This window comes from Kogia breviceps, chromosome 15 (genome assembly GCF_026419965.1).
Source record: "Kogia breviceps isolate mKogBre1 chromosome 15, mKogBre1 haplotype 1, whole genome shotgun sequence".
In the NCBI taxonomy this organism is placed as follows: Eukaryota; Metazoa; Chordata; class Mammalia; order Artiodactyla; family Physeteridae; genus Kogia; species Kogia breviceps.
Window position 1 is genome coordinate 15205987 of NC_081324.1, and position 18267 is coordinate 15224253.

General features: G+C 45.3%; 2 protein-coding genes across 2 annotated transcripts in view; one reads left to right on the forward strand and one right to left on the reverse strand.

Moving 5' to 3' along the window:
• Window positions 1–18267, forward strand: part of LMAN1 (lectin, mannose binding 1) — a 240022-nt gene that overhangs the window by 175704 nt on the left and 46051 nt on the right. The window lies entirely within an intron of this gene.
• LOC131742747 (O-acyltransferase like protein-like) overlaps window positions 1–18267 on the reverse strand; it is a 93035-nt gene that overhangs the window by 11039 nt on the left and 63729 nt on the right. The window contains exon 7 of the mRNA XM_067014992.1: window positions 17406–17474. Coding sequence (XP_066871093.1) covers window positions 17406–17474 — 69 coding nt within the window. The remainder of the gene's footprint in view (window positions 1–17405; window positions 17475–18267) is intronic.

Sequence of the window (18267 nt, forward strand, 5' to 3'; positions counted from 1 at the left end):
CAAAGCAATTATACTCCAATAAAGATGTTTAAAAAAAGGGCAATGGAGCTCTGCCCTGTTCGCTCAGGTGCTGCCCTCTCGTGGCCACCTGAACACCTGCATCTAAGGCTTTCTCTTGGATTCTGCACGTCTATTTCTTCAAATCAAAGCAAGCAGAGCCTAGGAATTGACTTCTCCCACCAAAGAGAGGAAAGATGATGAAAGTCTGCCATGACACAGATCCACAGGTCTGAAACTGTTGTTATGCTTGTTTCATAATGTTCTGCGAGCAGAGGAGGTAAGAGAAATCATCGAGGCAGGTAATAGTGATTTTTCTAGTCTATGTTAAGAGAAAATTTGGAAGGTAAGAAAGAAAACATGTTTACGTATATGAATATATATGTCTCTTATATCATATATATATGTTGTATATATATGAGTATATGCATGTATCTTACCATGTCCTTCATTTTTGCAAATTATAAATTCCTGCTCAGTAGCTGTTGTGTTGGGCTTTATCACAGAGACCCTCTGTTAGGCAGGATGTATTTATGACCAGAGTCATTTATTGCTTTAATTTGCATATTATTTAGAGCAATGATTCTCAAAATATGATCTTGGTACCCAAGATCATCACCCCACAACCCAGAGTCCCCGAGAGCCTCCCAGGGGATCCACAACGTCAAAACTATTTGCATAATAATACTAAGACATTATTTCCTTTTTTATCCTCCCATTCACTCGTGAGTATACGCTGGAGTTTTCCAGAATCTACACTATGTGTGATATTCCAATAGACTGAAAGTAGTAGACGATAGAAGAAGCAGATATATCTTCCATTAAACTGGACATTACAGAGATTTGCAAAACTGTGACACAATGGCATTCTTCTCACTAATTCTGGTTTTGAAAATATAGGCACTTTTTCATAAAAATATGTTATGTTAGCATGTAATAAATTTATTGTTGTATTTAAATAAATTAATATTAAATTTTTTCAGTTTTAGTTTCTAATACGGTAATATCAATAGGTATAACCCTTTGTATAATAAACAAAGGCTCTATGGGACCCCAGATAATTCTGAAGGTGTTAGGAGGTCATGAGGTCAAAAGTTTAAGAACCACTGACGTGGGGGAACCGTGGGGCTGTGGGGTTATTCCCGAGTCTCAGTTTGCATACGTGTCCTGGGCACTGATTTAATATCCGAGGAGAGATTTGGAAGGCAGAAGTGAGATAAACACAAAAATTCTGCTGCTTCTGTAGTATCTGCTGGAAAACCTCTTGGACCTGCTTCATTCTCTGTGGCAGCTTCCTGGCCATGGCTGTTCATAGGTGCTTCCCCAGGACCAGATAACTAAGAAGAAGAGGTTGATTCTGAAACAAGGCGGAAGACGATGTGGTATTATAGCCCCAGTCAGGGGTAGCCGTGCAGGACAAAGAAATCCTTGCAATGAGCAGAACTTCAACTTCCTTAAAGGAGAGATGGTCAGAGATAGGGTTCTTCACTAATTCCTGGGCAGCAACTGACCATCTGGCTGGATGAGTGGAAGCTTGGAAGGAGGAAGACTAGAGGAAGTATTGACACCATCTGCGGGAAGGTTACATGTAAAATCCTCTCAGAATGAGCCCCACGGGTGACAATAATTGTATCCCATGTGACTGTCACCAAAGAGCACCGCTGCCTATGAGGTCCTTCATAATCAGGTGAGCAAGATGTCTGGTACATTGGATATCAGCCAGTCTCTCCCTATGCAGTCAACAGGTCACCTTGTTGATGAGCTTTTTCATGAGCAAGCACCGAGCTTCTGGAGAAAGAGGTGGAAGCAAGGGAGGCATTGAGATTTTGCAGCTCCTTTTGCTCTGGTAACAGCACCGTCGGGGGAGGTACCCAACGGCGGAAGCCTCCTGATGCCAGCGCCTTCCTTCTCCTTATCCCTCTCCGTGTAGTGGGCGCTGATTTAATATCCTATACTCCTAGGACCATACTTTGGAACATCCTGCCCCTTTGTGTCAATATCAGTGTTTCTTAAAGTGTGGTCATCAGAATCACCTGCTTTAGGCTTGCAAACAAGCAGGAATCAGGAACCTGATTTTTATCAAGATCCCCAGGTAATTCTCACCTTCACTAAACTTTGTGACAATGTAGCCTTGAACAAAGGAAAGTATTAGAGGTCTGTCTCTCTCTCTCTTGACTATATTCTGCCCTCTTCGTTCTGTCTTCCAGTCTTAGGACTTCCTCCTCCCTGGTAACTGGCCCCAGGAAAAATCTCTTCTTAGGGGCAGAAGCCCCCCAGCTGCAAGGTGGGGCCTTACACTTTAGGAGACCCGTCTGCCAGGTTAGCGTAGCCTCGATGTTCCCGTGAGAAATATTCCCATCCAAGAGCAGAGTGGGTTGAGCCCTAAAGCACCCTCTTTGCCATCCCAGGAAGCAGCGTCATGACACAGAAGTCGGGCAGCTGGGGGGAAAATGCTGGAGCTCTCTGCTAACCAGCCACTCCTCTCTGAGACAGGGCTGAGATTCAGGCCATCCTCAAAGGAGACCCAACTCCTAGATTCCCAGCTGGGATGGCACAGTCTGGGGAGAGAGGAGGTCTCCTTGCAAATCCATTGCAAAGTGCAGAAAGCGTTCTCCTGTTCCCTCCAGTGTACAGCTTGCTGCAGCCACGCAGGCAGACACTGCTGCTCGCGTCCCCATTGCGTCCCTCTGTCACCAGCTCCCGGCCTACTCCTTGATGAAGTCCTGATGATACTTGCTTAAACCTAGACCCTCTCAACCTTGTTATCCTCTTCAGCGGGGTCCTTGCAACCTGCCTCATTTCTCTGTACCGAAGAGTAACTGACAAATCAAATTTCTGGAGCTGGAAATGGTTACTTCCCCAACCAAATGTCTACAGGTCAGACCACGCTGGAACGCGATATTTTGGATCCTTAACATTTGACGATTGGCTAAATAGTGTTTTTCTAACACTGCCAACGGCAGGCGCCGAAGGGTAGAATATCTAGACAGTTAACAGGCTCCTGACCCTTATAAGACAGACCCTTATAAAATCCCTCCTAGGATTTTTATTTATTTGTTTATTTATTTACTCATTCATTCATTTATTTATTTTATTTATTTATGTTTGGCTGCGTCGGGTCTCCGTTGCTGCGCGCGGGCTTTCTCTAGTTGCGGCGAGCGTGGGCTTCTCATTGCGGTGGCTTCTCGTTGCAGAGCACGGGCTCTAGGAACGCGGGCTTCAGTAGTTGTGGCTCACGGGCTTAGTTGCTCCACAGCATGTGGGATCTTCCTGTTCCAGGGCTCGAACCCGTGTCCCCGGCATTGGCAGGAAGATTCTTAACCACTGCGCCACCAGGGAAGCCCCCTCCTAGGATTGTATAAAGTGAGATCATGGGGTATGATCGCCCTTCCAGTGCAGATCTAGTTAGAATAAAAGACACTCCTTCACTGGACTTGGTTGATTGCTCATGTTGGACACCAATTTGCTGTGCATCCTGAAGCACATTTGCCTCAGGTCCAGTCTCTGTAAAAGAAGACATGTCCTAAGATGGGGCTCCTCCATATCTGAGAAGGCTTTCCGAGGCCATGAGCCTCATTTGATGCCAGAGGAAGAAATTACCAGCTGTCTAGTCACAAAGGCATCCCATTCCCAGCGTGGATCTGGAAACCACAGGGTGCTAACCTCTTCAAGGGTCCTCTGTGTTTTCTGGCCCTGAGCGTGTCTGCAGAACCGGCAGGGAGCGAGGGGCCTGCTGGGCGGCTGCGGGGAGACCGAGCAAAGCTAGGGAGGAAGCAGCATGTGCAGAGGAGCCCTGGCTTCCCACATCTGACGGTAAGACCCTCCCTTAAGCTTCCTTGGTCTTCATTCTCCTTCAAGCGTTGAGAAAACACAAAATTCCTCTCAAAAGCCTCAAGAACTACAAACGTGCTAAATCATTCCCACCTTCAAAGCCCATATCACACTGCAGCAGACAAACTCCTGGAGAGAATTTTTCAGAAACCCCCTGAGAGGTTAACTCTACTCATCTGAAAGCCACCAGGACGCAGTGGCCACAAGGGTGGGCTCCGGACTCCAACTGCTCGGATTTAAATCCGGTCCCCCCACCTGGCTGTGGCCTCGGGTATGTGACTTATCTCCATGCCTCAGTGTCTCCATGTGCAAATGAGGATGAGAGGGGTGCCTATTTCAGAGTCTGTGTTGGGATTAAATCAGCCTTGGTTTCTGTCAAGTGCTTAGAACAGTACTTGACATGTCATGAGGCCTCAACAAATACTGCTTATTATTGTTTTTCAAATCCCAGTTTAAGGTTAGTTTCCCAGAAATTCTATCTCCAGCCTCCCACTTGGGATCAGGCTTTCAGAGTTCTCAGGTCATTGTCATTAGGTACTTGGGGTGTGGTTTATTACCACCCTCCCCCCAGGACACTGTAAGAGCAGAAGTGGCACCCGTGCTTGTCAACGGCGTATTCCCAGGGCTTCACGCCGTGCCTGCCACAGAGCAGGGCAAATAAACACTTGATGGATGTACAGAGGAGGGGGTGAATGAACGCCCACCTGTGTCCGTGAATGAGTGGAGGCTGCCGCAGGGAGCCAGAGTCCCCAAATCCCTTCATGAGCTCACAATGGCAGAGACCTTTGGCCAAAGGATGTCCAAGGGTTGAAAGGCTGAGGGTGGTGCCCGAGGAAAACCTTTTAAGGACCCTCTTCAGGCACAAGAAACCTCACTTTGAATCAAAGACTGTTCATGTCTTGGAGAAGTTGCTATTCACGCATGAATGTCATAAATCCAGACTCTATGGTGTAGAACCAGTCCTACCACTTATTGAGTCCAGTGGTTCAAAACCACCATTAGTAGGACTTCCCTGGTGGCCTAGTGGTTAAGACTCCGCGCTTCCACTGCAGGGGGTGAGGGTTCGATCCCTGGTCGGGGAGCTAAGATCCCGCATGCCACACGGCGAGGCAAAAAAGCAAAGCAAACCAAAACAAACCACCATTACTCATTAGAAAGCTTCAGGAAGTTTTGAGGAAAGTCCAGATTACTGAGTCCCACCCAAGCTGTCAATCTCCAGGAATTTATCCTGTATTTTTTAAAAGCACCTCAGGTGACTCTGCTGCAAGTAGCCTACACAGACCAGCATCTGAGAACCATGAATCTTGTCCAATTCCATCATTTTTCAGAGAAAGAAACAGAGGCATGCTGACACCACATCAGGATGGAGAGCAAGATTTTTTTAATGAACAACGAAGTGAACCGATAACTTGTTTGCGACCATAAAATATGATACATGCTGTGCCTTTCCGGAAACAGCACATAATACATTTTAGGGCTCATTAGCATGGCAGTAAGGCCTGATTAAAGAGCTCTGGCAGCACCGACTCCCCTCCTACTGTGATTACAGCAAATATTAGGTAGTTCGGCAGATTCGGTCAAGTTCCCTCCTGTGTAGATTTAACGCACTTGGCTTGGGCATATTTACCAAGTTCAACACAGAATGACCCAGTGTTACTTGTCTAAGGGCTGACAGCCCCAGACACGACCTCAGTCATCCCCACACAGGAGCTTTGAATGTGAGGGTCCTGGTTTGTGTGAACCCAGCAATCACCGCTGTTGTTCTCTAACTCAGAGTTTTGCAACCTGGGTACTACGGACATTTTTTATTGGATATTTCTGCGATTGGGGTTGAGAGGGGGCTATCCTGTGCATTGTAGGATGTTTAACAGCATCATGGCTTCTACCCACTAAAAAACAACACAGATGTCTGCAGACATTGCCAAATCTTTCCTGGAGAGACAAAACGACCACCCTCCCCTATCGAGAACTGCTCTAGCCTTACAAATCCACCTTACAAAGAACTCGAAGAACTCACAGCACAAGATCAGGAACTTACACGGAAGCTTTTCTCCCCACATGGAAAAAATACAAAAGAACGTTTCTATGGATTTCATGCACAAGATCCGAAAAGTGCAAGCCAAAAGGAAAGGATTGATAATTTTGCCTGCATTAAAAGGTAAAGCATTCATATCATATACGAAGTTTCCACAGCCTGGGAGAATGTATTTGCAGCACAATCGATAAAGGATGAGTCTTCAGAATACATAAAGGGCATCTCAGAATCAATAATAAAAAGACAAACACCCAATAGCAGAAGAGGAAAAGGATAGTCAGGCAGCCTGAGAAGGGGGAACTCTAAATGGCCAAAACACACATGGAAAATGCTCAAGCCCACTGGTAGACAGGGACGTGCAAAGTGAAGTGATGAGATGCTACCTTAGACTCATCTGGGATTTAGCAGTAACTTAACAGGTCAATAGTACCAAGTGTTGGGGAGGATCTCTGAGTCATAGTATCTATCCCCAGTCACCACTAGTGAAGGTGTAAATTTGGAAAATTACTTTAGGAAACTGTGCGTCATTATCAGGTAAGGTTGAGTACACATACACCCGATAATTAACTCTGCAATGACTCTCCTGATTATATACCCTGGAAAACGAATGTATCTCCATGAGGAAACACATACAAGGAGTTGGTTACAAACATGTTTGCAATAACAAAAAACTGAAAACAAACCAAATATCTACCTACCAACTGGTGAACTGAGAAACATTTAAGGTACACATGCACGCAGTAGAACACCACTCGCATTCAAAGTGAATGGGTTAGCTAGGTGGACTACGTTTAAAGGGGAAAATCATATTTCAAAAGGATATTATGGGGTGGATCAAATTATATAGTGTTTAAAAAACAAAGTACTATATACCATTGATAGACACATGCATGTTATTAGTAAAAATATAAAAATCTGGGGACTTCCCTGGTGGTCCAGTGGTTCAGACTTCGCCTTCCAATGCAGGGGGTGTGTGTTCAATCCCTGGCCGGGGAGCTAAGATCCCACATGCCTCGTGACCAAAAAACCAAAACTTAAAACAGACACAGTATTGTAACAAAATTCAATAAAGACTTTTAAAATGTTCCACATCAAAATAAAAAATCTAAAAAAAAAAATGTGGATGAAACTTGGATGAGAAGGGAGAAGCAAATGGGATGCAGGGAGATCTATCATTGTACTCACAATGTTTTATTTTTTAAACAAGAAACACATCCAAAGGAAAAATGGAAAAATGTTAACCTACGTTGATTAGGCATGATGGCTATGTGGGGTACCCATTGCTTCATTTTTTAGACTTATTTGAATATTTGAAATATTTTATATTTTTAAAAAATAAACATTTAAAAATAAATACATCTGGAAAAAACAAAACTATAGAAATGAGAAGCGGATAGTTGCTAAGGGTTGGGGGTGGGAACAGAGGTTGACTATAAAAGATCTCCAGGGCTTCCCTGGTGGCGCAGTGGTTGAGAGTCCGCCTGCCGATGCAGGGGACGTGGGTTCGTGCCCCGGTCCGGGAAGATCCCACATGCCGCGGAGCAGCTGGGCCCGTGAGCCATGGCCGCTGAGCCTGCACGTCTGGAGCCTGTGCTCCGCAACGGGAGAGACCACAACAGTGAGAGGCCCATGTACTGAAAAAAAAAAAAAAAAAAAGAAAGAACTCCAGAAATTTTGAGGGGTGATGAATTCTTCTATATCTTGCTTTTGGTGGTGATTACACAACTGTATGCATTTGTCAAAACTCACAGAAACATATACTTTTATGCTTGAATTTTACTCTATGCAAATTATATCTTAATTTTTAAAAAAGAAAAGTGAAAAAATAGTACCTAATAGTGGCAGGAACAATTCTAAGTAACACTGTACTCTCACGAGATTAATAGAGGTGAGGACAGAAGGGACTGTCTCCTTGAAGCTCCACCCTCCTCCATACTCAGGGAAGACAATCTTTCCTAGAAATCTCCAGCACACTTCTCCTTACACCTCATTGGTCAGGGCTGAGTCACATGACCACACTTGGCCCAACCATCGGCAAAGGCACACGGGAAGATGAAACTGTCTTATACTAAATATGAAACTTTCCCTCTGTCTGGGCACACTGATACTAGAACAACTTCAGAGTTTCTTTTGCAAGACAGGAGGGGACACGAATGTGGGTAGGTTACCAAACGTGGCTGCCTCTCAGCCTATATCAGCACAGCGCTGATTTAAATTGCACTCGGGGTCAAGGGACTAAAGTTATAAAGGCTTCTCACCCCTTCAAATGCCCTGGGGCTTCTCAACTTTGAGCTTCCCTGGAAGGGGTCTGGTTGGGTCATTTGGGGGGAAGATTCCTATAAAATTGAACAGATCTGAAACCTCGTTCAGAGAGCCTGCCTATCTGTAAAAGAAGCCTCCTGAAAAAAAACAAACAAAAAAACTCATCTAAAGGAAGGAAGGGTTGATTCCCTCACTGTGTCAACGGACACTTCTTTAACACCAACTGTGTGCCAGCCATGGCGGTGCGGTAGAGATGTACTGGTGAACAGGACAAATGTAAAGAGGGAGTGATTGCCACGCAGGTCGCCTCCATACCAGTGGCCATAGACTTAGGGCATCCAAGGGAGACAGACCTATATTAGAAAGAGGGAAATTGCAAGAGCAGTTTCTATAAAAACACGATGAGCAGCCAGCAGCCCTGCGTCAAAGCCTGAATGAGGAAAGCCCAGATGGCTCAAGTCGGGGCACGGGGGTTTATCTGCTTGTGGCATTTGTGGAGACCGTTTGTGCTCAGAATGGACACGGTGGCCCTGAGCACCAAGGCAATTCAGCCCACATCCTGCACAGACAAGTCACGGGAGGAGGCGGCATGCTTTGGAGAGTGGCGTGGGGACGTCAGCGGGTGTAGGAGGCTCTGGCCACCGCCAGCAGCTCTCAGCAGCAGCTCTGACGGCAGGGAGGGGAAGGGTGGTGCAGCTGAGGAGAGCCTGCTCATTAAAAAAGGAAATAGCAGAGCCCAGGTGTTCTCAAAACAAGCAAGATGTCCCTGGACTCTCCCAAAACCAGTCAGGAGGAATTTGAGGAGGGCTGAGTTCCTTTAGATCTGCTGGGGGTGATCCTATACTGTTGATGTGACCCATTTTTCTCCACATGCAGGTATGTGGGGATGAAACACGGATTTCAGAATTTAGGAGGAATTAGAGGAGACACCCATCAATTGACACTACGATCCTGCTGCCTCTATAAATTTGTTTGACTTTGTTATTATACACACTTCAAACAAACACAAAAATAAAGAAAATAGTGTAATGAGGTCCCATGTACCCATCACCAGCTTCAAAAACTATCACTAAATGGCTAAGCTTGTTTCATCTATCCCACTTCCTCCCGATAGTATTTTGAGATAAATACTACATTTTATATCATTTTGTCCATAAATATTTCAGTAGGCATCTAACAGATAAGCACTCTAAAAACACGTAACCACAATACCACTATCACATTAAAAGATTAATAAGTCCTTAATATCATCAAATACCCAGGCAGGGCTTAAATTTCCAGTGGTCCCATAAATGTCATACGCTTTTTTACAGTTTGTTATAGAATCCAAATAAGGTCCGCACATTCTATAAATCTTAAACTTCTGGGGAATTCTGGGTTGAAACAATAGCCAGAACAAAATTGGACTTCTTTATCCCTACTTTATGTTTTGTGAAATTGCAATCGTGGGGAGAGTATTGTTTTCTTATTAAAAAAAACGTTCAAAGGCTTTGTTGGTAATTGTTGGAAAGCTGTTTCCACGGGCCCCGGGTTTCCTGCCTCATAACCAGAATCACTTGGCAATTGGACTGCCGAGCAATGTTGGCAGGCAAGTCATTTCCCACTGGGGTCCATCGGGATTGCACTGCTCCTTCTGTAAATGTCACCCACCCTCAAGTTCTCCTCTGAGGCCTAATTAAGTCAGAGGGTGCATGTGCCGAATCGGCCACCAGGGGGCTCCCGAGGAACCCAATGAACTTCACAGTCGCCCAAAAAGCCAACTTGGTGTGCGTTTTATTACAGACTGAACACACCCGGGTGGGACTCGGCTTCTCACTGAGGTCACATTCTGCCAGCAGAGCAGATCAGACCTCGGGGAGATGTGGTTCGTTCCCCAAGGCCGCCTGGAAAAGGACAAGATTAGCTGTCAACTGCCCTGTCAAAGGATGAGGGGTTTGCAGCCCTCCTCACCCCAGTGGGTCTTCCTTGCAAATCCACTTGAAGGCAAAGAGAGCCTACACAGATGGGGAGCGTTCTGTGCCAATAAGCTCCTGGTAACCCCATGCTTGTTAATAAATCCTTTGATTATTAAGTACACAAAAGGCGTTATTATAAGTAATGTTAGACATATGTAAGTAGGGACGGTCAACATGAAATTACACACATACACACACACCCCCAAAAAGAAGAAATTACACACCCAGGAAGGAACACAAGCCTGAGAACTGGGACGTCCATGTTCTCCACTTGGCCTTACAAGTCTCTCCCATCTCTCTACCTCTTTGCTGGAAACCGAGGGGACAGAAGCCACTTACTAGGTCTCTTCCTTCCCTGTTAGAGGTTGTGTTGAGGGACTGTGTTCATTTGCTAGGGCTCCTGTAACAGAGCTCCACAAACTGGCTGGTTCAAAACCACTGAAATGTATCATCTCATTGTCCTGGAGGCTGGAAGTCCTAAACCGAGGTGTCACCAGGGCCAAGCTCCCTCTGAGGGGAGAATCCTTCCTTGCCTCTTCCAGCTTCCGTGTCTGCTGGCAACCCTTGGTGTTCTTTGGCTTGCCAATGGCCGTCTTCTCCCTGTGTCTCCACATCATCTTCCCTCTGTACACGTCTGTCTCTGTGCCCAGATTTCCCCTTTTAATAAGGACACCAGTCATATTGGATTAGGGCCACCCACTCCCCAACCCCCATGATCTCATTTTAACTTGATTATCTTATTTCCAAATAAGGTCACTTTCTAAGGTACCCGGAGTTTAGGACTTCAGGGGACACAATTCAACTCATAACATAGACCATCTCGGGAATTCCCCTGCAGTCCAGTGGTTAGGACTCGGCGCTTTCACTGCCGTGGCCTGAGTTCAATCCCTGGTCAGGGAACTAAGCCGTGCAGCACCGCCAAAAAACAAAACAAAAACAAAAACAAACAAAAATAGACCACCTTGTAAAATGAACAATGTTCGAAAGACCTATAATGACAAACCCATGAATTGTGCACACTAGTGGGTCATACCACCCAGGATAAAGTTACGAGTCGACAAAGGTATCATAATAACACAAAAACAATTATAATGTACAAAACAACATACTGTGATTTTACCAAGAAAAGTGAGCATTAAAACCTGAAGTACAGGGCTTCCCTGGTGGCACGGTGGGTGGGAGTCCGCCTGCCGATTCAGGGGACACGGGTTCGTGCCCCGGTCTGGGAAGATCCCACATGCCGCGGAGCGGCTGGGCCCGTGAGCCATGGCCGCTGAGCCTGCGCGTCCGGAGCCTGTGCTCCGCAACGGGAGAGGCCGCAGCAGTGAGAGGCCCGCAGACCGCAAAAATAACAATAATAATAATAATAATTAATAAATAGAAGAAAAGAAAGATATTATCCTGTGCTGAAGCCCTCCCTCCAATAAAACAAAGAACAGTAGGCTTTTGACAAACAAACAAACAAACAGAAAATAAGGTTCTAATGAAGCCAATAGTTTGCACTGTTCCAGGGGAGAGCAAACTGTGTTGCTACAATGAGCTGAGAGCTAGGGCTGCCTCACCACGTTGATGTCGGTGTAGTGAATGAGCGTCCCCTGAAGCCCATTGTAGAGGATGATGAGGATGGGTGCGCCAAGTAGCAAGCGTAGCTCATGCTGGCCAGGAAACTCCAGATATCCCAGGAAAGCAGCCGGTGCACCAGACCTGGAGGGAATAGGCACCGAGCCCCTCCCTGGGCCTGGGAAGACGCTGTGTCATCACTGCTCCCTCTGGGTTCTGCCTCTAAGTCTGTGAACTTTCTACTAAGAAGGTCTTTTTCATTATAATTTTTAAGAGAATGTACTGAAACAAACAAAAACAAAAACGAAAAAACCCCAACTTCCCATTGCAGCAATATGAAAATAATAATAAAGGATGCTAATATTGAGTTTACGGCCAGTTTAATCCTTAGTGGGTTTCAACCTCTGAGCACAAAACATCCCACATCTAAAACAAGATGCGAAGTCCCTTTGCTAACCTGGGCTCTGATTCAAGGCGCACAACACGAGCTGCTGGGCCTTGGGACGAGGCTGTTAACGTTGTCTGGCCTCAGACCCTTCGCCTTCTGTAACTTGGTATAACTTCTACACTTGGGTGTCCCTTATGAGACCTACAAGCCACTCGTGGCTATTTAATTTAAATGAATGAAAATTTAAAACAATGAGAAATCCCTCTCTGAATAAGACCAATGGTTCTCTGCAGTGGGTTGAATAGTGGTGTCCCAAAAGCTTTGTCCACCTGGAACCTCAGAATTGGAAATAAGGGTCTTTGCAGATGTAATTAAGGTAAGTAATGGGTGGGGAGATCATCCTAGATTAGGGTGGGCCCTAAATCCAAAGTGTCTTTGTAACAGACAGAAAAGGAGACACAGACACAGAGGAGAGACACATGTGAAGACGGAGACGTAGACTGGAGTGATGCTCCCACAAGCCGAGGCATGCTGAGGACATAGGAGAGGATGGAAGAGATTCCCCCTCAGAGCTTCCAGAGGGACCTTGCCAACACCTTGATTTTGAATTTCTAGCCTCCAGAACTGTGAGAGAATCCATTTCTGTTGTTTCAAGCCACAAAAAAAAAAAAAAAGAAAGAAATGAAAACATCCAGAGTAATCTTTTAAAATCACAAACCAGATCACGTCACATGGCATGTAGAATAAAATCCAGGTTCTTCCTCATGGCCTTGAAGGTCCTGCGTGACCTGACCACTACCTTCTTCTCTGTCCTCATTCCCATCTCTCTCCTGCCTTGAGCTTTGACCCCTATCTCACTGGTCTTCTTGCTGTTCCTCTCACCCACTAAACATATTCCAGACTGAAGAACGCTGCCTTAGCATTCCCTCTGCCTGGAGTGCTTTTGTACCACATATTTGCAAATGCACCCCTAATCCAGTTACCCTCCCACCCCTGATTTTTTTTTCTTTTAATTTTTGGCCTCACTGTGCGGCTTGCAGGATCTTAGTTCCTTGACCAGGGATCGAACCCACATCCTCAGCAGTGTAAGCACGGAGTCCTAACCACTGGACCACCAGGGAATTCCTCTGATTTATTTTTATTCACCATATTTATCTGCATCTGAAATTATATTACAAATACATTTACTTAATATGGCTCTGGATTCATTTCCAATGGCTACTGTAACAAATTACAAAAACATGGCAGCTTAAAACAACAGAAAGCTATTCTCTCAACATTCCGGGGACCAGAGGTCCAAAATCAGTATCAGTGGCCAAGATCAAGGTGTTGGCAGGGTCACACTCTCCTGAGAAGCTCTAGGGGAGAATCTGTTTCTTGTCTCTTCCAGCTTCTGGTGGCTTTGGCATTCCTTGGCTTGTGGTTGCCTCATTCCAATCAACATCAGCATTTTCATATCTCTCTCTGCCCCGTCTTCATAACACCATCTCCTCCATGTGTGTGTCAAATCTCCCTCTGTCCCCCTCCTATAGGGATACATGTGATTGCATTTAGGGCCCACCCAAATAATCCAAAATAATCTTCCCTTCTCAAGATCCTTAACTTAATCGCATTTGCAAGTTCCCAGGGATTAGGTCCGGGTAACTTGGAGGCCATTATGCAGGCTACTAGAGTCTCCTGGTCTCTCACTTCCCCTTCCCCATTGCAATCTCCTACAAGAGGGGGATTTTTCTTGCCTATTGTGATATCCCCAGCATCTAGAGCAGTGCCCGGCATAGAGCAAGCATTTAATAAGTATCTTATATAATCAAGTAAATAAATAGAGATGGACTCACAGACAAAATGTGCATTTGCACCCAACTGAATCCCAAATGATAAGATGAACCAAGATATTTACTGTGGAACAAACAAAATAGCTGTAGAATTAAGTCAGTAAAAAACACATGTCATACAGGTAAGCCAAACACAAGAGAATGTGCCCCAGCACAAACAATACCATGTCATGAACTACGATTGGCTCTAGCCAATTAATCACATTAAATTAACATTAATTCAGATTTTATTGGTTTTATGGTTACTTTATAAATTTGTTTTGGCTTTATAAATATATGTGCTATAAACATAAAAATTTGCATCTAGGTTTATGTTTGCTAGTGTTTAGGTAAAATTGGGATTAAAATAATTTTAGCCAATACTAAGGATCCAAAAGAATTCTTATTCCTTTAGAACGGGTCCGCCTATTATTTAAGTTTGAGGACCACTGGTGTAGGTGACGGGGCATCACTGAGAAGTTTGTTTGTTTTTAATATTTATTTATTTATTTATTTGGCTGCACAGGGTCTTAGTTGTGGCACCTGGGATCTTTTTTAGCTGTGGCATGCAGGATCTTTAGTTGTGGCATGTGGGATCTAGTTCCCTGTCCAGGGATCAAAACCAGGCCACCTGCATTGGGAGCACAGAGTCTTAACCACTGGACCACTAGGGAAGTCCCAGCACTGAGAAGTTTTAATTGAAGGAGTGACATGGTCAGGAGGTGACTCTTGCAACTCAACAAGACCAGCATGGTCTGCACTGGCCATGACTGAAGATGATGGAAAAGATTACCTGAACCATCAAGATCCCTCCTTGTCCTGACCTTCTCAACTGAATATGTCTTCTTCCTCAAATGTGACCACATGACCCAGCAATTCCACTACTGGGTATATATCCAAAAAACCCCAAAAACACTAATTTGGAAAGATACATGCACCCCAGTATTCATAGCAGCATTATTTACAATTCCCAAGATATAGAAGCAACATAAGTGCCCATCAACAGATGAATGGATAAAGAAGATGTGGTGTATACATAAAATGGAACACTATTCAGCCATAAAAAAGAATCAAATCTTGCCATTTGTGACAACATGGATGGACTTGCTGAGTGAAATAATTCAGACAGAGAAAGACAAATACTGTATGATATCACCTATATGTGGAATCTAAAAAATACAACAAACTAGTGAATATAACAAAAAAGAAGCAGACTCAGATATACAGAACTAGTGGTTACCAGCGGGGAGAAGGAAGCGGGGAGAGGCAAGATAGAGGTAGAGGATTAAGAGGTACAAACTATTACATATCAAATAAGCTACAAAGATATATTGTACAACACAGGGAATGTAGCCAATATTTTATAATAACTGTAAATGCAGTATAATCTTTAAAAATTGTGAATCACCGTATTGTAAACCTGTACCTTATATAAGATTGTACATCAACTATACTCCAATAAAATAAATAAATAGGGCTTCCCTGGTGGCGCAGTGGTTGGGAGTCCGCCTGCCAATGCAGGGGACACGGGTCTGTGCCCCGGTCTGGGAAGATCCCACATGATGCAGAGCGGCTGGGCCCATGAGCCATGGCCGCTGAGCCTGCGCGTCCGGAGCCTGTGCTCCGCAACGGGAGAGGCCACAGCACTGAGAGGCCCGTGTACCGCAAAAAATAAATAAATAAATAAATAAATAAATAAAATTATGAAGAAGAAAAACATGTTCTTTTATAAGTATACTTTTCTAAAGGTCATCAGGCGGACACATTTTTAAAAAATTTATCTAACCCATCACCTCCTACATTCATCTACTAATCAATCTTGGTATCTTACAGATAGTGTTGGAGATACAAACCTAGAACATCAGTCACACGTATAATTGTGGTTGGCTAATAACAATACACCTCTGAATGATAAATTGCTCAAGAATGAGCCAGAGGGCTTATTCATCATTTGGATGAAAAGAGGTATGCATTATACACACTCAGGCTAATGACTGATAGTATTTACTAGCTCCACTGTACTGGAAATACTGCAAATTTGTTTAATGTTCTAACTTAACCTAAGTCTCTCCTCTCTAACCCTGATGGACATTAACCAGTTTGACCCAGCAGGACTGTCACATTAGACAGAATACTGTGCCGTTTGTCACATCAGAGGTGGCCTGTACCAGGCCAGGGGGAGCAGTTTATGTTCTGAGGCTCTGTCAACAGCTCAGGGCCACTGTCACCAAGTGGAGGTCATGTGATCCAAACAGCCGCCCATAAATGCAAATACATCAGACAAGGAGAACGCAACCCGATTCCTCTTTAACATCATTTCTCCGTAGAAGGGAAAGCTTTTAAAATTGAAGTGAAAGAACAAATCCCTCTTCATTATATACTCATAAAACTCAAGAACAATTTGAACAAACATCTTGGGGGTGGGCGTGGCTAGTGTGCAGGAACAAAGAGCAGGGGCTGTGGGCGGTGCCCTCAGGCCTGGGCTCACTTTCTAGCTGAGTGACCTTCACACACTGCTTCATCTCCAGGCACCATTTTCCTCACTGAGAAACAGAGCTAATTATTGCTCTGCCTGTAGCGGTGTGGCCAGTATTGCCCGAGACCACAGGCGTGAAGTTCTCCACGGGGCCTGGTATAAGCCTGTGCTCAGTAAGCAGGACTTTGTTATGTTCACTTCATCAGGTTTCTCCAGCCACCTTTGCTGAGGTTAACGGGTTTGGGTTCACAGGCCAAAGTTTAAACTCACCCTGACTATCCCCCAGGGGTATAAAGTTGTGTTGCCTCTACCTGGCTCTAGTTCCGGCATTTAGGGCTTCTGGGCAGTGCAGGGGCAGAACCTTTGCTGGGTGATTCCCGCCAGCCTTTCCCTGTCATTTGCTGACACCTCAAGCACCTCATGCCAAATAGAGCGGGAAGGGGGAAAACGTCGGGTGACTTGAATAGACATTTCTAATGTGCAGAAAGATCCCTTTCTTTCCGTCGAAGCTCTTTTTCTGCCCGACTCTGAGAGCCAGGCTCAACAGAAACAGTGTCCCCAGCCATCAACGGGCTGAAGGAGATGTTGCCAGCTCTTCAGTCTCTACGCTCCGATGAGGAGACCAAGGCCCAGGCTGGGTGTGGTCAGTACTCCTGTCGAGCACGGCTCATTTTTTCTCTCGCGACATTACCCCCTACCTGTTCTTTTCCAATTTCTAAACTAGCTTCATGGGAGAGGCTGCAAATTTTTCTTTCAGAACCTGCATTTGTATATAAACCAGTGTAAACATCTAAACCAGAATATGTGAGTGGGTTTCCCCCAAGCATATAGACAGATGGATGTTTTTGAGTCACTGTCAGTCATTCAGCAGCAAATAAAAGTCTCTCTGGGTACATATGTTTTCACACCATCGCCTTTAACAAGCCAGTGTGTGAGCCCGGAGCAAGCCCCGGGCTGCGTCACTGCATCCTACTTCCGTAGCCTTCCTGACACGCGAACAGTACCCAGCCCACAGGGGCCACCCACAGGGGCCGGTGGAGGGCCTGGTGACAGCAGCGGCAACTGAAGAGGCGGCGGACGCGTCACCCACCTTGTATGCCAGGGCAGCCACTAGTGACAGGGTCGACAGAGAGCAAATCCACCGCAGCAGAGCCTGCACCTACAGGGAAAGGAAAGGCACCGTTCACAGCCCGTTTTGGCCATTGTGTATTTAATTATTTTTACACTCACTTTTTGTGTGTTATTAGTGGACTAATAGACATTAGGGGTCTGTTTGTAAACCTCAGTCAATGACCAAATCTGACCCCATAGAAAGTTCAGATTAGTGGTTACTGGGGCGAGGGTCGGGAGGGGCTAGGGGACAGTGGGGGGGTGGCCACGAAGAGGCAGCACAAGGGTGACTTTGTGGTGGCAGAGCAGTTCTGTGCCTTGACTGTGGTGGTGATGGTTACACAAATCTGCAGACGTGCTAACATTGCACCGAACTCTACACACACACAAACCAGGGCACAGGAAACTGGTGGATCTAAGGTCTACGGATTGTGTCAATGTCAATGTCTTGGTTGTGATCATGTGCCATAGTTACCTTAACACGCTCCTGGTGGGGAAACGCAGGTCAAGGGTACACAAGATCTCCTCTACTATTTTTGCGACTTATGGTAACTCTTGAGTCATTTTTAGATGAAAGTTAAAAGAAAAAAGAAATGCTCTAACCCACTCCCACCACTCCTAACCTCCCATTCTGTTCCTTAGCCAAATACGTCTCCTTGATAGCTTCTGCCCCCTACCATTAACGCGAGGGGCCCCGGCACACAGCCCGTACCTGGGCTGCACCTGTCACCAGGGACATAAAATGGCGAAAGGAATGGGAGAATGGAGATGTTTCCAGCTCACAGAATAACCCCGTGAGTTAAATCCTATCACTGGGCTCAGTTCAAGATCTTAGATGTCAC